The sequence below is a fragment of the Mercenaria mercenaria genome, chromosome 3, assembly GCF_021730395.1.
Source record: "Mercenaria mercenaria strain notata chromosome 3, MADL_Memer_1, whole genome shotgun sequence".
Lineage (NCBI taxonomy): Eukaryota > Metazoa > Mollusca > Bivalvia > Venerida > Veneridae > Mercenaria > Mercenaria mercenaria.
This window is the reverse complement of record NC_069363.1, coordinates 98,042,804-98,066,674: the sequence shown is the minus strand read 5'-3', so window position 1 is coordinate 98,066,674 and position 23,871 is coordinate 98,042,804. Positions and strand designations below refer to the sequence as shown.

The 23,871-nt window shown below is 33.6% G+C and overlaps 2 protein-coding genes across 2 annotated transcripts in view; one reads left to right on the top strand and one right to left on the bottom strand.

The window, feature by feature from the left end:
• LOC123523913 (uncharacterized) overlaps positions 1–23,871 on the bottom strand; it is a 356,017-nt gene that overhangs the window by 285,789 nt on the left and 46,357 nt on the right. The gene's annotated exons all lie outside the window — the stretch shown is intronic.
• Positions 6,445–11,587, top strand: LOC123523923 (interferon-induced protein 44-like). The gene is made up of 6 exons (XM_053539431.1): positions 6,445–6,573; positions 6,860–7,072; positions 7,385–7,537; positions 7,698–7,878; positions 8,274–8,383; positions 8,640–11,587. Exons 1-6 carry the CDS (start codon positions 6,499–6,501, stop codon positions 8,835–8,837), a joined length of 930 nt encoding a protein of 309 aa, XP_053395406.1. The 5' UTR covers positions 6,445–6,498; the 3' UTR covers positions 8,838–11,587.

The following is a 23,871-nucleotide window of genomic DNA, read 5'->3' as shown; positions in this document are numbered from 1 at the left end:
CCTGTTTATGAGATGAGCGAAATTTCCCCAATATTTAAATTTCTTTAAACTTTGGATATTGAAAGACAATTATCTAAGAGACAAAAACATGCAATAAAAATCATAGGTCACCGGTATTGAAAAAGAGTTATCTACCCTTGAAAACGTCATTTTAAAAACCAAATCCTTAAAGGTACACTTGCAGCGGCTGATCGGCACAGACGCAGACATAATTGTTATAGGCTATATTTAACGGACACCAGTAATTGAACATATCCTTGTAGTAATTTGCAATAATCAATCATTTGTTAACTTCATTGTTCCAGAATTATTACATCTGCAAAAAGTCAAAAATAACAAAATACCCTCTACATCAGAAATGAGTAAAGTAATAAGACGCACTTGTCTTATTGCTATACAACCGGGATATAATGGTCACTCAAAAGTCCAGCTTGCTGACCCGCCAGCCAGAAAATCTAAGCGGGTAACCAGCTAGATTCTGGAAAAGAAGTAAAACGACTAGAAGGCGGCCAGACACATCTTTTTCACAAGAATGCAATTTTAACTTACAAATAATTACGAGTTTTGACGTGGCATTACACTTCTACTTTCTTGCCACAGCACACTAGACAAAATGACCAAATAGAGATACAGTCAAACCTGTGTTAAAGACCACCTCTGAACAGAGACCGCCTGGCTCTAAAGACCACATGTTTTGTTTCCAATTTTAACATTTACAGTGTATTTAAACCTGTGAATAAAGACCACCTCCCAATAAAGACCACATTTTGGCTCTCCCAAGGGTGGTCTTTATAGACAGCTTTGACTGTATCTTTCATTACTCTACGAGTACGAGTGACCCTCATAGTACTAAAAGATATCAAACAAGTTACGAAACAAGGCAAAGCACCGTAGCGGTAGAGAGACAGTTGCTAGTGGCATAACACTTCTACTTTCTAGCCAACGATGATACAGTACACAGCAGATAATAAGACAAACGTGTGTTTTCCTCAATTAATCTACGGGTGACAATAATAATAATGAACAATATCAGACGAACCCCACACCAAGACAAAACACTGTAGCGGTAGAGAAGCAGTGGCAAGTGGCATTACACTTTTACTTTCTTTCCAACGATGAAGCAGTACACACATACTATCACGACAAAAACAGGTGGTATCCTTCATTATTCTAAGGGTGACCGTGATAATAATGAATGATATCAAACGAGTCACAGATCAAAGCAAGGTACTGTATCTGTAGCGAGGCAGTGACAAAATTCTGCCAGGCTATATGCAACATAAACAAATCTTTGTATAACTCACGCAAATCTATGTATCACTGACGCAAATCTATGTATAACTGACGTAAATCTATGTACGTATCACTGACGCAAATCTATGTACAACTGAAGAAAAGCTATGAAGATATTACTAAAGTACTTGGGCAATACATTTTTCACCACTCAGTTTACTGCATTTCCATAGCAACAGTCTAAGCTAAATTCTCCAGCTGTAGTTCCTCTATCAACGGTGGTAACGCGCGAATCAGAATTTAGGACGCGTTACAGAATAAACTGTATTCATGGTGAATAAATATGAATTGCTTGGTAAAAATGAGCATTACATGTTGACAGGGCATGTTTTATGGCAAAACAGCGTGTTCAATGGCAAAACATTTTATTGAATGAGTGTAGCAGTATACCGAGTATTTTGTGTATTAGTGGAGGTTCCTATAGGGTATTATAGTTATTTAGCTATGTTTTAAAGCTGTACTGAAAAGAGACTGACAGAATAAATTTGCAGATGAAGTTTTGAACACAGCGTATATTTGAATTCAAACTCAAACTCAAACATTTTATTGCTGCTGGCCGCCGGACCATGACAACATAATATAACAAAATATATATTACACCTATTGACAATGTGGTGTATGGTACATACCTGTACATAAGTACAAGTAAGTTCAAAAGATCTTTTCTTAGTTTGCTTGCATACCATATATACATTGCTTAATTATTGACAATAATTTGAAAAAGACATCAATATATAGATCTTTTGTACATTTACATTCGTAAAGAATTTGTGAGGGATATACGTATGCCTGAGATCACTATACACAGGACATTTAAGAACAAAATGATATTCTGTCTCTATATTGCTTTGACAAAGTCTACAAATACGTTGATGCCTAGGAATATTGTTATATCGCCCTCTTTTAATATCCAAATCATGTCATGTTTGAATTACTGTAGCGTAGCATTACATGTATGAGAGAAGGGAATCCGTGACCTTAGAAATAACCTCTGACGTTAAATTATTCTTTCTCAATTGAGGCGACTCCATGGATTACACAATACTAAACCCGGGGATGATTAATTGATTCTTTTATTTCCTCCTGAAACATATGTACATTCACCAGATAGACATATATCAGCAAATTTAAATGTAAACAACCAAATATTATCGTTACCTTCAAATGCATGGTTAATATGTGAAAACAAACTCCATTGTGACCCTCTAATTATGTGCAATGAATTCACACATCGAATCATAATAGATTGACCAGGTCAATGTCTTATTGCCGTATTTACTCTACTGAAAGAGGTAACAGATTTAATTTATTGTTGGATTTAACAATTTATGTTAAATAACTATCGTAAATACTTACCTGATATTTTTTGGCAGTATAAAACAGATTTTACAAGATGGTCATTTTATATTTATATAGATGTTCTCTAGAAGGAACGTTTGGTATGCTTTAACTTGTAAGCTGAATATTGTTCTAAAACAAGCTTTATTCTGCACGACAACAACAAAATTGTATACAACTTATCTTCCTTTCGTGTCCCGGCAACCATTCTTTCTCCAGAATTCCATCCAACCAACATAACAGCTTAAATTCATACTACAAGGTAACTTTTATACAGTAATTTTTCTTTCGATGTTGTTCGGACTAGTCGTATTTTTGCCATCAAACGTGTAGATTATAGATTAACGAAATAAACCGTATAACGGAATGCAACTAATGATGAATAATAGCCGACAAGTAATCTCTTTCAACATGACAATAAGTGCATATATATCACCAAAAATAACATCATTTATTTCTATAAGAGAACATAAATGCATTTGTTTATTTTCATTAAATTACGGTAAAAAGAGGAATCTAGGGTAAAAAAACAATCATAACCTAAGCAAGCACCGACAAATTTAAACAAATTAAGTTTAAAATCGTCATCTCGATTCTTTTATTTCGAGATAACCGATATTTGACTTAAAATAATGTTTTGTGCACGTATGTATTGGATATTGCCGGAAGTTTAAGATACACGAGTTCGAAATATCGACCTTCAACTGTATTTCAGTGTTATCTATTATGCAGCGGTGCACTGCCCATTTTCGGTTTCGTTTTTATAATCTTATCTGTTATCAGAAATTAAGGTTATATTAATAAATCAAATTTAACACTGTTTACACGGTCTTCTTTTGGAAAGTTTTCGCAATCTAGAACTGTGTTAAAACATCATGCATGCGGTTTATAGGAATACATGTATCAAGATCATGTTCTTTTAGAATACGGCTGTTCCTAAAACTTTGGTGCCTACTGTCATTGTGTCAATCCTTTCTACTATTTTCTCTTCAACAAATAGATTGTTACCCTAGATGCTGTTCCAACACAACCTAGCATTAGACCTTTAGGGTTAACAGCTGCGGCAATGTGAGAAAGAGTCAAGAAAACACATATACACACATTTTTACAGGCAATTGTATGTTAGTGAAATAGTATATGCATGTTAGGAATTTTACGCGTCTGAAACGTTATGACATTTACTTATTATGAAAGCTAAATTTTCTTAATGCTCTTTTCACATAAATAATAGCAATTATAATGAAAACTTAAACTCGTATTTAACTTTGTATATTTTTATATTGTCGTTGATTTTAATTAGTTTCACTGATACCCGCCAGAGGCCTCTCGATGTAACTGATAATAAATGCGCTGGAATTCCAACTTTGAAAATCGAAACTAGAAAAAGTCATTTACGTACAAAAACATGGCAACATTAGGTAAAATACTTCTTTTCTTTTTCTTTTTTACGAGTATTACATACATAAAATGACAACATTAGGCAAAATACTTATTTTCTGTTTGTTATTTTCGAAAAAATAATTAACCGTGGTAGGTGTAAGGTAAGATAAGATATATTTTATTTTAAGTCAACAAGACATACAGCAATACAACATGAGCTCTGAATGAGCTTTTCTTTAGCCTTGTACAACGTAAATACTTTTCATATATTCATATCAAGTGATGCAGATTTTACTTCATTAAAAAGTAGACCATGACTGCAGGAAACCTGGAAAGTTTTGGTACAGGGTCATTTGATAAAAATATCCATGAATATCACCAATTATTTGGAAAAAGGACCAGTATTTTTTGAGTGTGTTTTTTTTTTTTGCAAGATTTTTAAAGTTTCCACTAACAGCCGACCGCTAATACAGGATGATATAACTGCATGAAATTCTTTCAAAATCTGGCCAATGTTGTCTGATTGATTTTAAGTTACTTTTTAATATGTCTAAATCAATAAAAAATAAATTGGTAAAATCGCATCAAGCGATTCATAATACTTTATAGTTTGATATCTTTCGCATTTATCTAGCTAATGAAAATTTCTTAACTTATCATAATATGCATAATAAACATAAAATGTTTCGTTGCAGTTGGTCATAACTTTTCAAATCATTTTAAGCAATACTTGAAAGCAACCAGACTGGTGTATGTTTCTTTGTTAGCAATATGTCAGCGCGTAAGATCAGTTTTTGCTTTAATTTATACTTTTAATTTAAGATGTCCTGTACCAATTTCGTAAATTTTATTCATAATCTATATATGTCATTTTTTAAACAGGAAGGACAAACGTGGACAAAATAATAAAAATTACTGCCTTGATATAGCTCAAGATTTGAATCTCCTATATTCTTTAATGAGGCAATAAAATGATCACATATCTTAATAAACTATGACCATACAAAATTCTGTAAGTTGTTTTACAGTAATGTACTGTAAACTGTATTTTTACAACATATATAAGAAAAAGAAAATCAAAATTAAAGCATGTGTTTTTACCCTTTTGCAAATCGAGGGCTTGGTGCAAAACTATTGTAAGTGTATATAAATAAAGAACAAGATACAATAGTTTTGCGCCAAGCCCTCGAAATGCCTTAAAAGTAGAACCTCAACAAAATCAAATGAAAATAAAATCAAGTTACATGGCTATGGTATAGTATTATGTAATATTGGAAATTCCTTTTCTAAAGACTTCCTGGTTTATACAACGAAAACGAAAATAAATCCCGTTTCAAACGGCAGACATATTGTTAAGATTTAAAGGATTTTGAGAAAGGTGTGTTTAATATATGGAGATTTAGATAATAGGGGTATGAAACAATTCAATGAAAGTTTACTTGTGGAACGGCAAATTTTCTTTTATTTATGCTTTTGTTAATCATCAAAATATGTTATTGCAAACAAAATAGTCAGTGATAAAATATCTAGATTATTCGCATCAAAGTTGATTGTTTAAGATAATGACACATTTACAGCAACAATATTTTACCAAGTAGTTGATATAAAACTTTTAATGAAGTTTTCGATTATAACAGAAATATCTGTGAAAGGTTACTAACAAAGTGGATAACGAAACTAGAAAATAATCTACTGATGAAATAAATGGACGAGGGAGTCATATTACCTCTTTCGATTTAGGATACTAATCATATATAATTTCATGATTTTTTTTTAATTTTGGCCTGATAAGTTAGGGGGTTGAGGAGGGAAGGGGTGTGGAGTTCACGTCACACCGACAAATATATGTGGCGACATTCTAGCCTTTGACAGTGAAGGAAGACAGCAGTGTTTCTCTGCACATTATTTTAGGCACGAACAGCCTCCCGGGTAGAACCACCGACCTGCTGTACGCTGGCTGGATGACTTCCTCAGATGAAAAAATCTTACACCCCAGGATAGGTGTCGAACCCACAGCGGTAAAGGGTAAATGATTAGAAGCATATGACCTTATAATCACTACTCGGCCTCGGAGGGTCCCGTAAAATAAAAAAAAACTCGGTATACAGAAATTAAAAGTGTAGGTTTCCTGGAAAAGTACTGAAGCTTATTTAAATATTTAGGGTCTAACAGTTTATTTGATTGTAGACCTCTTTCTTTGAATAAAGGAGAATTATATTTAGAGTATACAAAGAAGCCGAAGATATAATTAGCTATATTATGAAACTGCATAGCTATGGAATGATAAATCTAACAGAATGAATTAGATTTCTTGTATGTAGTCAGTGTACAGACCAAAACGAAGTAAAAGGCGATGAAAAATATATTTACTATAACCCACATGACTATACCTCAAAGAAAGTACCGTTCAACATTATCAACAATTAGTTAATTTCGCATGCATGTATACTCCTAAATATTGTCAATATTTACTTTGTAGAAGAAAAAATGAGCCAGATTGATGCGGATGGTTTGCCAGAGACTCCCTGGAGAAAAACATGCAACTGGAACAACACGTTCGAGGTTAGTATCGAGAGAATTGTTAGAACTCATGTTAGCTCTTATTTTTGTCGCACTAACATAATGGCAAACAAAAAACGTGTAATGTTTCAAGTAAAACGACATTTGGTGGTAAAAAAGTTAATAATACACATTCAAAATCATTATCTATTATAATAGTTTGTAAAACAAACTTTCAACTCTAATTTTATTTACTACATAACTTTACATAGAGTGCTTTCCTAAGTGGTATAATTTGCTCATAAATCTTGTTTTCGTACTCCACAAACATCTTTAAATTGATTTGTAGACTTTGGCTGAACTTAAAGATGAACTAGAGAACTTTGAACCAATGGGAGATATGCTGACAGGAGAAGTACACTTCCCTCAGGTCAATATTTTGCTGTTTGGTGGTGTAGGAGCCGGAAAATCCAGCGTGTTTAACACCATCAATTCTGTATTCCGAGGAAAGATTTTTAACGTAGCGAGAAGTGGCTGTTCAGAACATAGTCTTACAACAAAGGTATATACCGATTGATTCACGTACTTCGTCTGTTGAAATAAAAACTTTGATGAGTATGCATTGTCTCTCAATTTCTGCTGTCAGCATCAGCACTACAACTGCCACTTAAGTATTGTTGTTAGTACCAGTCATTAAATTAAATATTGAAATGAAACGCATAATAAATAGTAAAAAGAGAACTGTTTTATTAATTGGCTGATCCTCTGATGGTTGTAAATGCGCATGCCTACAAATAAGTCGACAATACATTCATAAGATCAATTTGCTATTTTGAACTATTTCAAATAAGAATTCTTTTGTTTCTTATCATAGTTCACAAAATATCCAGTCATGTCGGGTAGCAGCACATTACCTATGCCTCTTAAGTTCCGACTATGTGACATCAGAGGTTTGGAGCAAGAACACCTTATGACAAAGGAAAATATGCGTTACATACTCGAAGAAAGTATTGCAGACAGGTTTCCGGTTAGTAAAGCTAGCTTGCATCATTCTTTTATTTTTTGCGCAAACAAATTGATTTCCTGTAGTTGTTCAAAGTTTTAAAAAATGTAACTGTTTGAATACAGTGTCGGTGACCTCGCACGGAAAATGGCAAAAACGTATATTAGTTAAGGCTATATTTCAGTTTGATCCAAGCGGGAGTATCTCATCTGACATGCCAGGCTTCGAGAAACACCCAAAACTTGACCAGAAGATTCACTGCGTTGCTCTGGTTCAAGATGCTTCTATCGTTGACGCCATGAAAGATCTAAGTCCAGAAGTCACAAAGAACATTAAGGAAATGCAGACGGTTATGAATAATTTAGGTAAGTAGTCTGTTTGAAAAGTTTAAAATACTCACATATAGGTCTGCAGTCGTCCGAGGTAAATGTTCTGTATTATACCTTCGTCATGCCTGAATGTTATACCGCTTAAAATTAGCATCAGATATGAGCAACCTTTTGTAAGAGGTTATGTTTGGTTAAGTTGTCAAACTGGCTTGACATCACTCCAGTACCACGGACAATGATTTTGTACTCATTCTACAGTTTGAAAAATTATGAATTTATAGATTTGACAAAACTAGTTCTGCAAGTCACATTACTTTATTTTGTGCCGTTACTACTACCGTCTAATTGCAAGTGATTTTGATAAACATACAGTTAAGTTACTTAATCTATAATTTATATGCAACATAGCGATTTGTAATTTTATTTTTTAGAAATACCACAAGTAGTTATATTGACCAAAATTGACAGTATCTGTGAGGCGACGAGAGAGGATGCCGCAAACGCCTTTAGAAGCCCTAAAGTGGAGAAATGTGTAGCTAAGGTATCAGTTAGACGTTGATAAATATTACACTTATTGTTGGTTCAACTGCGACATATGCGTATATACCGGTAATATCTAAAATTAACAAAAATACTAATTGTCATAAAACATCTTGTTTACTTTTTGCCTATAATACTTAACAACAACGTCATATTTGTTGTATTCTAAATTCTCTTAAACAGCTGGACGCATTTACACTGAAAATGTAAATATACATGTAGTTTATATTAAAATCAGTTTCTGACCTCTTCAACAGGTGTCAGAGGTTCTTGGGCTCCCACGAAACATGGTATTTCCAATGAAGAACTACGAAAGTGAATACCAACTTGACCCTAGCGTCGACATCATGGCTCTTCTCACTCTTAAAGGCATATTGAACAACTGTGACGCCCACCTATTCTGCCACTATGACGAGATTGTAGAGCGTTACACAATGGCAGAGAGACGAAAGTAGTGAATGATGCATAGAAAACAAAAGTCTGTTACAATAAACTTTGATATGTCACATATTTTCCTGAGTTGTAGTACATTGAGTGTATAATGATTACTCGGAAAAAATAAATCCATGTCTTATTATCGTTGACCAATTCCAGTATGCGTGGTTTGAGAAGTTGTCTTCTAAACGGAAAAAATACAATACAACATAGACTAATCTTATTATATTTTCTGGTGCTTTGGGAGCATTGATTACACTAATGTTACCTCATAGAATTTCTCTTAACCCGTTGCAAGAGGGACAGGGGGCGTAAGGTGTGTTGCACATTAAACCTAGTTCGCTATTTTGTTCCTAGGTTGCGTTCTATGCTTCCAAAGGATCTTTTCATAAATTTTATTTACAAATGTTAAAATGAATTGAATGGGACTGTATCTTAGCATTTTTCTGTATATAGATAATAATTGTTTTTCAGATTTAATACAGAGAAGAGATGAAAATTACCTCAAACTGACATTATAATTTTACGCGCAGGTACCCTGCGGCTAGACATATAGCCGTCAAGTTTACTACCCGCCGTGATTTGATCGTTATTTCTCATAATCGACATTATTTATCTTTATAGTTACCAAATACCCCACAGCTTTCAATTTAAATACTTCTTTAAAATATTTGTATTTGCCGATGATATCTAAAAAGACAAGGTAGACCAGACGCCATTTTATCAACCAACAGAAGTGGATTGAGCCCGGCTTAGCTGTGATGACGTCTGTGCCCGCCGAGAATCTCGCTCTTTTTAGCTCACCTGAGCACAAAGTGCTCAAGGTGAGCTTTTGTGATCGCCCTGTGTCCGTCGTCCGTCGTCGTCCGTCCGTCGTCGTCAACAATTTGACTGTTAACACTCTAGATGTCACAATTTTGGCCCAATCTTAATGAAACTAGGTCAGAATGTTACCCTCAATAAAATCTTGGACGAGTTTGATATTGGGTCATCTGGGGTCAAAAACTAGGTCATCAGGTCAAATCAAAGGGAAAGCTTGTTAACACTCTAGAGGTCACAATTTTGGCTCAATCTTCATGAAACTTGGTCAGAATGTTACCCTCAATAAAATCTTGGATGAGTTTGATATTGGGTTATCCAGAGTCAAAAACTAGGTCACTAGGTCAAATCAAAGGAAAAGCTTGCTAACACTCTAGAGGTCACAATTTTGGCCCAATCTTAATGAAACTTGGTCAGAATGTTACCCTTAATAAAATCTTAGACGAGTTTGATATTGGGTTATCTGAGGTCAAAAACTAGGTCACCAGGTCAAATCAAAGGAAAAGTTTGTTAACACTGTAGAGGCCACATTTATGATTGTATCTTCATGAAATTTAGTCAGAATGTTAATCTTGATGATCTCAAGGTTTATTTTGAATCTCGATTATGTAGGGTCAAAAACTATGTCACCAGGTCAAATCAAAGGAAAAGCTAGTTAACACTCTAGAGGCCACATTTATGACCAAATCTTAATGAATCTTGGTCAGAATGTTAATCTTGAGGATATATAACTTAAGTTCAAACCTGTGTTAAATGAGGTTAAAAACTAGGCCACTTGGTCAAATCAAAGGAAAAGCTTGTTAACACCCTAGAGGCCACATTTATGACTGTATCTTCATGAAACTTAGTCAGAATGTTAATCTTGGTGATCTTTAAACAAAGTTTGAATTTGAGTCTTTTTTAGGTCAAAAACTAGGTCACCGGATCAAATCAAAGGAAAAGCTTGTTAACACTCTAGAGATCACAATTTTGGCCCAATCTTAATGAATCTTGGTCAGAATGTTACCCTCAGTAAAGTCTTGGATGAGTTTGATATTGGATTATCTGGGTTTAAAAACTAGATCACCAGGTCAAATCAAAGAAAAAGCTTGTTAACACTGTAGAGGCCACATTTATGAGTGTATCTTCATGAAACTTGGTCAGAATTTTAATCTTGATAATCTCAAGGTTCAGTTTGAATCTGGGTCATGTAGGGTCAAAAACTAGGGCACTAGGTCAAATCAAAGAAAAAGCTAGTTAACACTCTAGAGGCCACATTTATGACCATATCTTAATGAAATTTGGTCAGAATGTTAATCTTGATGATTCCTAGGTCAGGTGAGCGATACAGGGCCTTCATGGCCCTCTTGTTACACGTTCTTGCAGGTTTTGTCGTTTTCATTGCTAAGCCGGGCGCAATCCACTTCCGTTGGTTTAAAAGATGGCGTCAGGTCTACTTTGTCCTTTTTTATGATCATCGGCTAATAAGAAATATTTATAAAAAAATATCTAAATCGAAAATGTTAGTTTATTTGGATATCGGACAGTCAACACGCCGGCCATTTGTCCAGCTGCAGGGTACCTGTGATTTTACGGCCTTTAAAATATACACCACAAACGCACCAAATAATGATAATGAAGCAATATTGATCCTTAATTTTCATTTTGTTTTTGGTGTTATGCAGGTGCAAAAGTTCCTTATACAGGTATACATATCAAAACTCTATATTAAAGTATGATTTCAGGAATTTGACTTATGTCTCTGAATTATTTTTGTACTTGTAACATGTGTTAATGTTGAGTTCTGCACAACAATGGCTGGAGGGAGTGGACGGTAGCATGCATTTCTATCGTGTTGAGCGACCTGTGGAGTTTCAACTTTTTCTATTTTATAACTTTCTATGTGATTATTTTTGTGTACATTGCGTGTGAAATGCACGATGTCATTCATTAAAGCATATTGTTTTAGCCATTCTATTGTTTCTCCGTAACAAGGTTTTCCCTGAATTCTCTTTTTAAAATATTTAACGATACCATTGATATACAATATTGTAAAAAACACCAACGTCGGTGATAGAATCTCTTTGATTTTTCAAAATACCTCAATTAGTTCGTGAATTTATCTTAGAAAAATAAGTTTGATAGAATATTTTCCATTGTAAATTTCAACCATTTCTCTATCTCATATTTAAAAGAAAACAACAAATGTTGACTTTATCTGTGAATGAACTATTATGAAACATAATAACCACGGAAAATACAAATAATTTCTAACATAATCAAAAAAGTGAATTTTGAAATTGTGGTTTTGTCTAATTTTTATACGCCCGAAGGGACGTATCATGTTATACCCTCGGTGTCCGTCTGTCTGTCTGTTAGCAATTTCGTGTCCGCTCTGTAACTCTTAAACTCCTTGAAGGATTTCAAAAAAACTTGACAAAAATGTTTACTACATCGATACGACATGCAAAGCGCACGTTCTGATAGCTGACTCCAAGGACAAGGTTACAAATTTCCTATCACTTTTCGGTCCGCTCTGTAACTCTTTAACCCCTTGAAAGATTTTAAAGAAACTTGACTTAAATATTTACCACATTGAGACGACGTACAGAGCGCATGTTTCGGGTAGGAGGCTTCAAGATCAAGATCACACTATGGGGTCAAAAGTCATATGACTTTGTTTCGTTTGTATATTGCTCTGCATGGAAGTGCTCTTGTTCTTATTTGGCAGATCCCTTGTTTTATTTACTTACAATATTTGTTTTATTAAATTGCTTCCCTTTTACATTGTATTTTTCTATTCTGTAACGTTTTTCTTTTTGGCCGTAGGGGAAAACCAAGACCACTTTTTTTTGTGTTACAACATTGATGGTACCTCCGATTTTTGACATTTCTGTACCCGGTAAGAATTATTTTCTGTGACTTTATTTTTTTAGGGAATTTCTTCCTATTGTTGTTCCTGTTCTTTGGGCTTCAACAGTCAAGTTCTTTGAATTTTAAATCTTCTGATGCAACCCTTCGGGTCGAGGGAATATTGCCCCGTTTTGTTACAATTGGAAGAATACCCTTTCGGCCATAAAACTGATAATTTTTTAAGATGTCTTGAAAATTCAAGAATATCCTCCTATCACCCTCGGAGACCTTTAGAATATTATATACTTTTTAGCTGGGTCCTTCAGAATAAAAGCGCAGTTCACGAAAAGACTTGTGAGATTAAATGGATCAGTAGTGTTTGAAGCCTCATGGCAATACTTCATCGACATTCATCAATGCAAAATAAAATATAATTAGATAAATCGTTTCTCTTTGACCAATACACCTTGATCATTTGTGATTATAGATGCAATTTAAAAATTGAAAAAGAAAAATGTACAATATATTCTTTTTTAGAGGAGGGATGGGGGCTGGGGTTTGATTGAGGTTTAAGATCACTTCGACAAAATTATATGTCATATAGCGACCTATTTCTGTTGATATAAAGGGTATACATGGTAACATAAAACAGTTGGTGGTAAATGTTTTCCTTTAGTACCACGATGGGTATAGTTAGATAAAAATAATTAAATACAAGCTGTGCCGATTTTATTATGAGTGTTCAGCAGGTTAAGCTAAATTAGAATTCAAATCAATTTAAAATGAGCATTTCCGAGGAGGGACCCCGTACGATTTGGCTAGGTAGCGTCCAATTTGATATTGTTTATTCCATCAGGATGGTAAATTTAATTTTAAGTCGATTTAGAAAAGTTCTACAATGATGTATTCACTCGCTAAAACTTGTACTTGTTATAATAGAAATAAAGCTCACAAACATCTATGAATTCATTACTGTTGAGATGGTACCAACCCAGGAATATCTAAGGGGAACAACAACTAGAATTGACCAATGCACTGAAGCTAACATAAAACATCGGTCAAAAGTGAAAGATCAATTAAATAGGGCCTTTTCCCCAAAACTGATCAAATATAAGCTACATTTGTTTAAAAAATCTTTGTATTCGATATATAACTTGTATAACTTTTTCATGGCTAACAATGACAATAACATTTGCTTAGGCCCTGCTAGAAAGTTCAGAAGTGCATCATATATATATATATATATATATATATTTCACTGGCAAGAAAATATAAATTTAGTTAAAACATAAAATAGAAATAATTTTTTTTTTATATGTAAGATCAAATTATCTTTCACTCATGAACATCATCTCTTACATTTTCGCTATTGGCTGAAGTTCAATGTAAGATTGAAATATCTTCACTCTTGAACATCATCTCTTACATTTTCGCTATTGGCTAAAGTTCAATGTTAGATTGAAATATCTTCACTCTTGAACATCATCTCTTACATTTTCGCTATTGGCTAAAGTTCAATGTAAGATTGAAATATCTTCACTCTTGAACATCATCTCTTACATTTTCGCTATTGGCTGAAGTTCAATGTAAGATTGAAATATCTTTCACTCATGAACACCATTTCTTACATTTTCACTGGCTATGCCACTCGTAAAATAATGCATTCTGGTGTTCACTCGTGAAAGATATTTCAATCTTACATTGAAACAAAAGATATCTTTTATTTACTCATTTGGAAACATTTTTCTGACTGTTCAGGAGTGCTTTACTGCAAATACTGCAAAACAAAAAATACTGTCATCAAATATAATTACTCTATTTTAAGGTAGTGGGTCGGTAATGACTGCAAATTCCTAGTATTATGTATAGATAAGCAATTCGACATTCTGTGGATGTAACTGTAGCTTTAAAGGATCACTGCTTTTCATAAGAATATGAAAAACCATATGGAGAATACGTAAATTGACGATTTTCGTTACAAGTCCACTACCCTAAACAAACTGTAAGGTGTTTTATTTATTTTTATAAACATGGTAAGCCGGTAACTTCAGATTATTCACATTAATTTTCAAATTAACTTTTGACATGACTTTTTTGTGTGTGTGTGTGGTGCACGCATCTGCGTGCTGTGGGTTTCGTTTTGAGGAGACTGCGTTTTTGGTGCGTGGCATTCCCTGTTTGATATTTGTCTTTGTTTTTAAAATGATTTTTGTTAGGGCCTCTCATTTACAGTTAATTATATCATCAATTAAAATCTAAACTGAGTGCATTCGTGAGCGAGAAATACTGATGATAAAATGTTGTACGGTTTGTATACATTATAATATCTTTAATAACTATTTCAGGTCAATGTTTGGTATGGTTATGGTAAGTTTATAATAAAGACCATGTCATTCTCTCTCTCACTCAATAATTTTCCAGGAGTTTTAGAGTCTTGGCTAGTCCTGAATTTTGAATTTGCTATAGCACAGAAGAAAGTTTGGTATACTTAGGCTCTTTCGAATGTTGAAAGCAGATTAAACTAACAGTATACTCTATTGAATTTATTAAGCTATGGAGACTCTTGATATAGACTAAAATTGGATAAAGTCCCCAAATCAATGAAAAACTGTCAATAGAAGCGTTGTCAATTTTGCTTCAGGTATTTTTGTATGGTCATTTTTTAAATATCAAATATTTCTAGTTTTACACAGAGAGAAGAGAAAACATAAATATATATTTAGTAAATTGGTGCAATCAAAAACGTTACTCAGTTAAAGCTAGAGGAAATCTTGTTATTAAGTTGTTAACACTCTTAATATGAGAACATATTTTTTATTTGATCTACATGAAGAACGATCAGAACATTTGTTTGTAAAATGTAAGTCAAAACTGCAACATAAGGAGGTCACTAGTATTTCAAATTTTAATGAACACAAACAGGGACATTTTCTGAAAACTGTCAAACTTGTTGTCTTAATAATGCCAAAACGAATTAATAACTCTGTACTCCTGGACTAAAGTTTAGGCACAAAATTGAATCATGTAAAAACTACGGTTTGAAATGCATTAATTTTGGCTGGTGTAATCTTGGTAAAGTTTGTAGAACCAACAGCTAGGTCACCAGTTTGAATTATAGCAAAATCTCGTAATTGTCCAGAGGCCACATTTTTACATAAACTACATAAAATCATGGTTTCTGAGAAAAATACTAGGCAGATGAGTGATGCACACAACCTTGATGACCTACGCTTTAGCTACGTTTATGGATCAATAGTGATCCTCTGTAGAAATAAAACTGTTGCATAAAAACTAGAACGGGATCAGTTTTCACTTACAGATAATGCACTATTCGTCCACGATTAGTATTTTAGGTCATAATCATGAACACTAGACTGTTACACTACGCATATCAGTGTGTCAAACAAACATGTAGATTTTCGTACGCTGCGTAAGCATAACCATAGACGATATTTGATACCTCCTTAAACCAGGTTATGATTTATACTCATGTACATTGTATTTGTTTTTATTTCTATGAAATTAGATTATTTAAACTCTTTATGACGTGTTTGCCTTTAAATAGTTTTAAAGATATGACCTCATTACTAAAAAGCGCTAGCTGCTTAGATGGAAGTAGACTTCCAACTTTCAGTTTCTGTGAAACTACATACATAAAAATATTCACGTAGTCTGGAAGTTGGAATATCTTATAGCTCAAAACGTCTAACTTCTGTATACACCAACAATCTTTTTTAAGACATATATTGCACAGTTTTCTATATGTATATAGGCAAATATTTTCCTGCGATGACTGAAAGATTGTTGAGAAAGACGATAACTCGAACACCCCCACACACATACACACACCCCCCCCCCCCCCCACACACACACACACATTTTCCTGCGGAAAGGATTTCTTTAAACTTTGTGTACTAACTAAAAGTCAAATTTAAAACGGAAATGTAGCTTTAAAATTATAGGTACCGGGGCTTTTTTAAAAAAATTATCTGCTCTTGAAAATCAGAAAATACTAAAAAATCAAATTTTCAAGGGCAGAAAATTTAATATCAAGGTAAGGAAAATGTGCATTTTAATATATATTTCTGTTTAAGACTTAATTTGCAGTCAGTATACAAAGTTTAAAGAAATTTGGTCTATAGGAAAGACAAGAACTTTGCGGTATCATTGTGTCACATTCTTAGTTAAGGATATTTACCATAGTGTCTATATTGACATGGGGCAACTTTTTCTTATGGACAGAATTTCTTTTTGAACTGTGTTAATGACTGAGAATCAAATCAAAAACAGAAATATGAAATAAAACAAGTCAGAGGTACCTGCTCTTGGTCATGAATTATTTCCTCTTTAAGGTAGACAAATGCTGAAATATTTATTTTCAAGGGCGGAAATGCAAGATCAAGCCACGGTACCTGACTTTTGATACATATTTCCATTTTAAACTTGATTCTCAATCAATATATAAACTTTTAAGAAATTCTATCTGTAGAAATATTGCCTAAATATACGGTAATAGAAAACTGTGCGATATGTCCTAAATTGGGTCAATATGACACATGAGCTTATATAACATATATTACAGACTGGACAAGAAAAAATCAACTTTGACTTTGACCATTTTGTGTAACCTTGACCTTTACACTAGGCGTCTACATATTACATATTGAACATTAGTGTCAATTAATATCAAATTCCTCAACTGATGGCATAGTGACGGACCAGAGAGGAAAAAATCATATTTATCTTTGACCTCTGACAATGACCTTGACTTTTGAGTTAGGGATAAGGGGTTGCGTAAGGCAACTTCACCGCTTTGGATCGGGAAATATGCACGAGTTCTGCAGCGGAAATATTGCGCGACTTTAGGAGCGCAATATTTTTCCGCCAAGGAACAAGTGCATATTTTCAGATTCAAGACAATAACCCTTTAATTACATACGTATGTACACGTGTAAATATAATGTAAATATTATGATTTTGTTCAATAGTCTAAATTAGAATGGCACTACTAAACTAATAAAAAAATACTATTTTTTTTATTAGTTTAGTAGTGTCATTCTTATTCAAAATAGGTAAGGGTAGGGGAATAGAAATGAGTATGTAATTAAGCTAGTTATTGAGCTGTAAGTATTGGCGTGTTTTTGAAACGTGCATTACTACTGGTATGATTAAACATTATTTCAACACCATTTAGATAAAAATGATGTAAACGGCGAATGTTATCAAAAGTGGGAGGACTTCTATGCCAGAAAAAAACATGCCTTTATCTTGTAACTCGCACACAGTAGTTTATACATAAACTGATGTTCCGTTTGTTCACTGTTGAAGCGCTTTTTAAAAATATATCTGTAATAACTGAAACATTAACATTCTTGAGTCGGCTTTACTGTCCCATTGTCTATCAAATATATATTATGTACAATTCTGGCTATCTAACATTTCATATTGATATCATTTGATATCTGTTACATTTCTTTTGTATTACCAAAATGAATTTTGACATGCGTGTATAGACATGTGCAGTACGGGGTATAGACCGCGTTCTGAATATCCTGAACGGTGTACAGACGAAGAAAATTGAAATGTACTAAAGTTTTCATTCGATATGATAACTTAAAGTTAATGCTGTTAACTTAAGGGATTACCCATGTGATAGTGTACCTCCTTTTCGAAGAGTATTCAATTCCTACAATGAAGTCAACCTACTTTGACTTATTTTTTTCAGGGGACATTGGTTCAGGCCCCACTCGGAACAAATCGTTTTTGGTTGCGGGTTTATCCCGCTACCAAAGTTAAAGTGTATTTCTGACAATCATAGAATCTTTATTTGATTCCGAATCACATCCAAAGGATGTTCATGTGCTACACAAAAGGTATTCCAGCCAATGGTTACATCACAAGCTGGGTCAGGCAGAGTTCATCTTAGATATGAGGCACATTAAATTTGTATTTGTTTCTCATTCATGTATATTCACAGACTGGCATTTATACAGAAACGAATCTACCAAAAACCCGCAACTATCAGACATTTCAAGGCTTTGATTCCTTTATATTCCTTTTTTCAAGTAAGTTTTTACTTTTTTCAAGACTAATTATTGATTTATTGTACAAAAATGAAAAAAAAAGTATATGATAAGTGACTTATATTTAGTTCAGAGGAGTGTATCTACCTCTAAAATAGAAGGGGGCAGAGTTAGACATCTTTAAAAAAAACTGAGTTACATGCGGTAAATGTTCTCTATTTAGCTTTTACTCTTTAGATTACATATTGTGGAAGAAATATAGGTAGGTTTTATTTCTGTCCAAAGGCTATTTTTGAATAAAGTGAGCAAAATTTAAAACAGTTCCACAGGACTCGAACTCAATTTTTCAATGGTAGATTTAGAATTCTGTCTTATTCAATCACCCTAGAAAAAATGATTTTCACAGTTTTACTTTGTGTTGTATAATTGTTTACTAATTCTTTGATGTTTCTTTTATCAAAATTAATGGTATAATGAAATATCTGCAAACGTTTTGGACAGTGGTCATCACTTTGACCCTTGTCTCTACTTGAGCTTGAGGAATTATCAAGAATTATACACAATTTATAAAAAAAAACGGCACGACGAACGTTTTTTGTTGTTGTAAATGTTGCATACATGTCTCTCACTGGTTACCATATATTGCTTTAACATTGTTTTGAAGTTTTAAAATATTCACTTGTAGGTGGGACATACCTTAACATTTAATCACTGTGAAACACTTCCTTTTAGATTTTTTTTTCGTCACTTTAAGACTGTTAATTGCAGCTTATGTTTCCGGTTACAGTATAACACGTGCTGTGTTTCTGAGTCAGGTAAAACAAGATCTATTAGTAATCCAAACTTGTTAAATGAGTTAGCAACGCTGATAAATGCGGAAAACCTGTTGTTGGCCCGATCAACCTCAGTGTCCGAAATTTCGTAAGTCTTGCAACAGATCATGGCCGGTATATTTCCATTTTATCATTTTAAAACAAAAGTAATGTACAAATGCTTTTACTGTTATATATCAAGGGATACGTTCCGTGAAAATATTAAACATTTATCAGAATTTTATATTTACTTTCAGATAAATACAGAAAGTATGACAGTCCCAGCAATATAAAAATATGAATTATAAAAGAAGTCCAGAACCTTGCAGAGAACAAGGACGAACACTTACTGCTGATGATGTCAATAAAAACATCTTTTTAGCCGAAACACAGTTCTAAAAGAAAGCCCTATTTAAAATAGTCAAACTTGACATTATTCAAAATGAAGAAGACATGCTGAGTGCGGGATTTATAGACGAGGAAAGAGTGGAGTAATATCATAATATATGATACGACGGTCCTGCCAAAATTCTGTCCTTAGGTTCGGAATTCTAAATGCTACGTTTTGTCAAAATCATTTTATTACAAACCATCCCGTTTAACCGAAACACTTTTTTGTAACCTTTTTATCCAATCTCAAAAAGTAGATAAATAGTCTTCGTTAAGTATCTAAATAAATAAAAATAAATATCTATTTAAATCATGTATAATTACCATCATGGAAGAACAAAAGAATACAGTTATTTTGTGTGTGTCTTTAAGCGTTTTAAACAACTAAAATACAACTAGGGAATGTAATGAAGTTTATGTAATATATTTTTTGTGAAAACAGCAACGATGCATCTTGTTTAACATTTAAGTTTTGAAAAGAATGCCCATGTATCAAATTTGTAAGGACGTTTTAGCCTAAACTAGACATAAACAAAAGATGTCACTATTAGTGACAAATGCCCCTAAAGCTTGCCCAAAAATGCAAGTCGTCTGCGTAAAATATGCCAGAATAGTTTAAGGTATGAACCATTTGATTTGTGACTAGACAAAACAAAAAGTTCTCACAAGGTTAACTTGACCTTGAAGCAAGAGGGCTGGGTCTTGCGCATGACACATTAACGCATTATAGGGAACATTTGTGCTAAGTTTTTCTAAAATTCATTAAGGAATAGCTGGGTTATTGACCGGACGTTAACATTTGACTTCTAAGTGTGACCTTGACCTTGGAGCTAAGGGTCTTAAGCATGAAACGTTATCTCAATATAGGGACTATGTATGCCAAGTGATTTTAAAATCTCTTCATTAATGGCAGAGTTATGGACCTGACATGAAACAGACCATGTTAAACTTTACCCTCTAAGTGTGACATTGACCTTAGAGCTAGGGATCTGGATTGCGCGAATGACACGTAGTATCATTATGCGGAAAATATATGTCAAGTAGTTTCAAAATCCCTTGATGAATGGCAGAGTTATAAACTGGACGCGAAACAGACCCTGTTAACCCATTGACTTCTACGTGTGACCTTGACCGTGAAGCTAGGGGTCTGGGTCTTGCACATGACACATTGACTTATTATGGTAAATATTTATGTCAAATTATTTCAAAATCCCTTCATAGATGGCAGAGCAAACCCTGTTAACATTTGACCTCTAACGGTGACTTTGACCTTCGAGCTAGAGGTCTGAGTCATGCACATGACACGTTTTTTCCTTATGATGGATATGTATGCCAAGGTATTTTAAACAAAAATAAATAAGGATAGATTTCTCGGAAGCACAGAGCACCACAAAACAGCCTCAGAGTCACGCATTTTCAAAGTAGGCCCACAACAAGAAGAAGCTGCAACGGAAAAAATATTATAGACGGGTTGCTTCAAAAATCCAACTCGTACATTTTAGTTTTATGCGGAATATAGAGAAAGAGTAGGAAGGGGTAAAGTCTCTTTCTGGGTGCAGAGTTACAACCCGGACAAGAATTTACACGAACACGGACAGAGGCACGCACGGACATTGCGATTTTAATACGCCCACATTCGGGGGTATAAAAACAGCTGAAAAAATAGGTATGTAGTATATCATACATTTTTGCAACCTCTAGTAGGTTCACCTAATAGACAAACAGATATATACTTCTATACTCCGTCCAAAGTAAACTATCCCCCTTTACAGTATACAGGAGAAAGGACCTACACTCTGTACAGTCCATGGATATGATTCTTGATGTATTTCTCTGTGAGTTTGAACTCTGAAAGTTCCAGTATTTGACATGGATTGATCTAACAATACAATGAAAGAAACAATTCAAAATTGTGATAACTGATGCAGTTAAGTTTTTTTATAACAAAAGTTTTGCAGGTGTGCTCAATTCAGCTGTGAGCATTTGCACTTCACACAGTTAATTTCGCCTTTTTGGCAATAGTAATATGCTTTAAATGTATATACTCCTAGCTAACTGCAGACGTTTTAATGTAATTTAAAACGTATTTTATGAAAGAAAAATAGGAAATACGGATTTAAACCTTTCATCCCACTGAACCAGATATATCCGCTGTACGATGTATCAGTGTGTACTTTGTATATTTAACATCGCTCTCCTTGATTTAATCAATTTTGATGATAAACCCGCTGATATCCCTCAGTGTAACTGATATAAAAGTCATTGACATTCCAACTAGAAATACATTTCGTGCATAATACGGCAACATTAGGAAATTTACTTAACTTATGTTTGTTATTTGTTCACGAGTATCACGTACATAAATGGCAACATTGTGTAAAATACTTTTTTGTGTTAGTTAATTTTGACGAGTTTGATTTACATTAACATTAACATTTAACCATGGTAGGTGTGTTTTATTTTAAGTCAACAAGATATGTAGCAACACAAACACACAGGCTCTAATCGACTACAATTTACAATATTTATATATTCATATATAAAGTGATGTAGATTTTTACTTTGTGAAAAACAGCATCTTGCTTATAAAGGTTTGGTAGAGGGTCATGCATAGACATATCAATCAGATTATCATGTTATTATTTTGAAATAAGACAAGCGTTTGTGTGGTAGTTTTGTTTGTTTGTATTTTTGCAAGAGTTTTAAAGTTTCTGTTAAATGTGGGCGGGTAATGTGGAAGAGGCGTGGCGTTGAGTGAATTGAGAAGGACAATGATTCAGGATGACACAACTCATGAAAGTATTTCAAAATTGGATCGATGCTGTCTAACTGTTTTTAAACTAATGATTTGAATATGTCTAAATAAACCAAAAATGTTTGATAGAATTTCATCAAGCGGTTCATGAGAAGTAATTTTTTAATTTTAACAAAATTGTTGACTGACTGAAAACTCATTATGAGCAATGTGTGTATATGTTAAGGTGGGCTGAATTTACTTATGATGTCATTCATTAGAAACAATAAGAAGTATTTGTGCTTGCTTACTTTAAAGTTGAATTCTTTCAGATATGTTCACTGAAAAGGTGTTAATTTATTATAAATACGCAAAATAATCATAAAATGTTTCATTGTTAATTCTTAATTCTAATCATATTTATTGTATATTTGTTATACAATGACTTCTATTCTATTTTGCATGAGTCATATTCCAAAAAAAATAATACACGCAATACGTGAATGTAACCTGTGTATTTTTCTTAGGAAGCATTATGTCGTGCGATTCGCATATCATGACGTAGTATTAGCTATTGCGTTTAAAAATCACAATCATGTTCTCCTCAAATTTAGTAAATGAGCTATGTCATTTTTGTAAACAAGAAGAACAAACGTGGACAAATTAATGAAAATTACGGTCTTGATATGTTGCTTTCAGTCATAGCTCTTTATGTAATAATGAGGCAATAATGAGCCTGTGTTTTACTAAATCTTGTGTAATCGTAATGCACTGTGTACTGTATTTACAACATAATTACATGAAAAGTTACAGTATATGTTTTAACTTTATATGTAATTTTCTCTTCCTTCCCGAAATACCTTAAAAAAACTGAAAACAAACTGGATACCGAAATTACAAAACCCATACTGACTAAATAAATGGATGTGAAAGTTATATTACTTTTTTCAATTTAGGATACTGATCATACTGTGTATTTCATGACTTTTCTTTATTTTGGAAGGGGTGTAGGGGATTAAGTGGGTGTTAACGTAACACCGACAATTATATATCATATGGCGACTTCAAAGCCTTGAAAGTGAAGGAAGACACAAAGTGCTTCTTCATTCATTACTTTAGGCACGGGCTGGCTGCCGGGGAGAACCATCAACCTGCTATAAGCTGGCTGGAAGATATACTCACATGAAAAGATCTTAAACCCGCAACAGAAAAGGGCAAGTGCTTAGAAGCATGTGACCTTAATCACTACTCGGCCAAAACTTTAAAAATCGCTGCACAGAAATTTAAAGTGTAGATTTCCTGAAACAATACTGAAGCTTTTTTTCTAAATATTTCGGATTTTACTGTTTATATTGATTACGCATGCACTTCCTTTGAATAAAGGAGAACTATATATAAGGTAAACATGGAAGCCGGAGATATAATTAGATATATCATGACATTG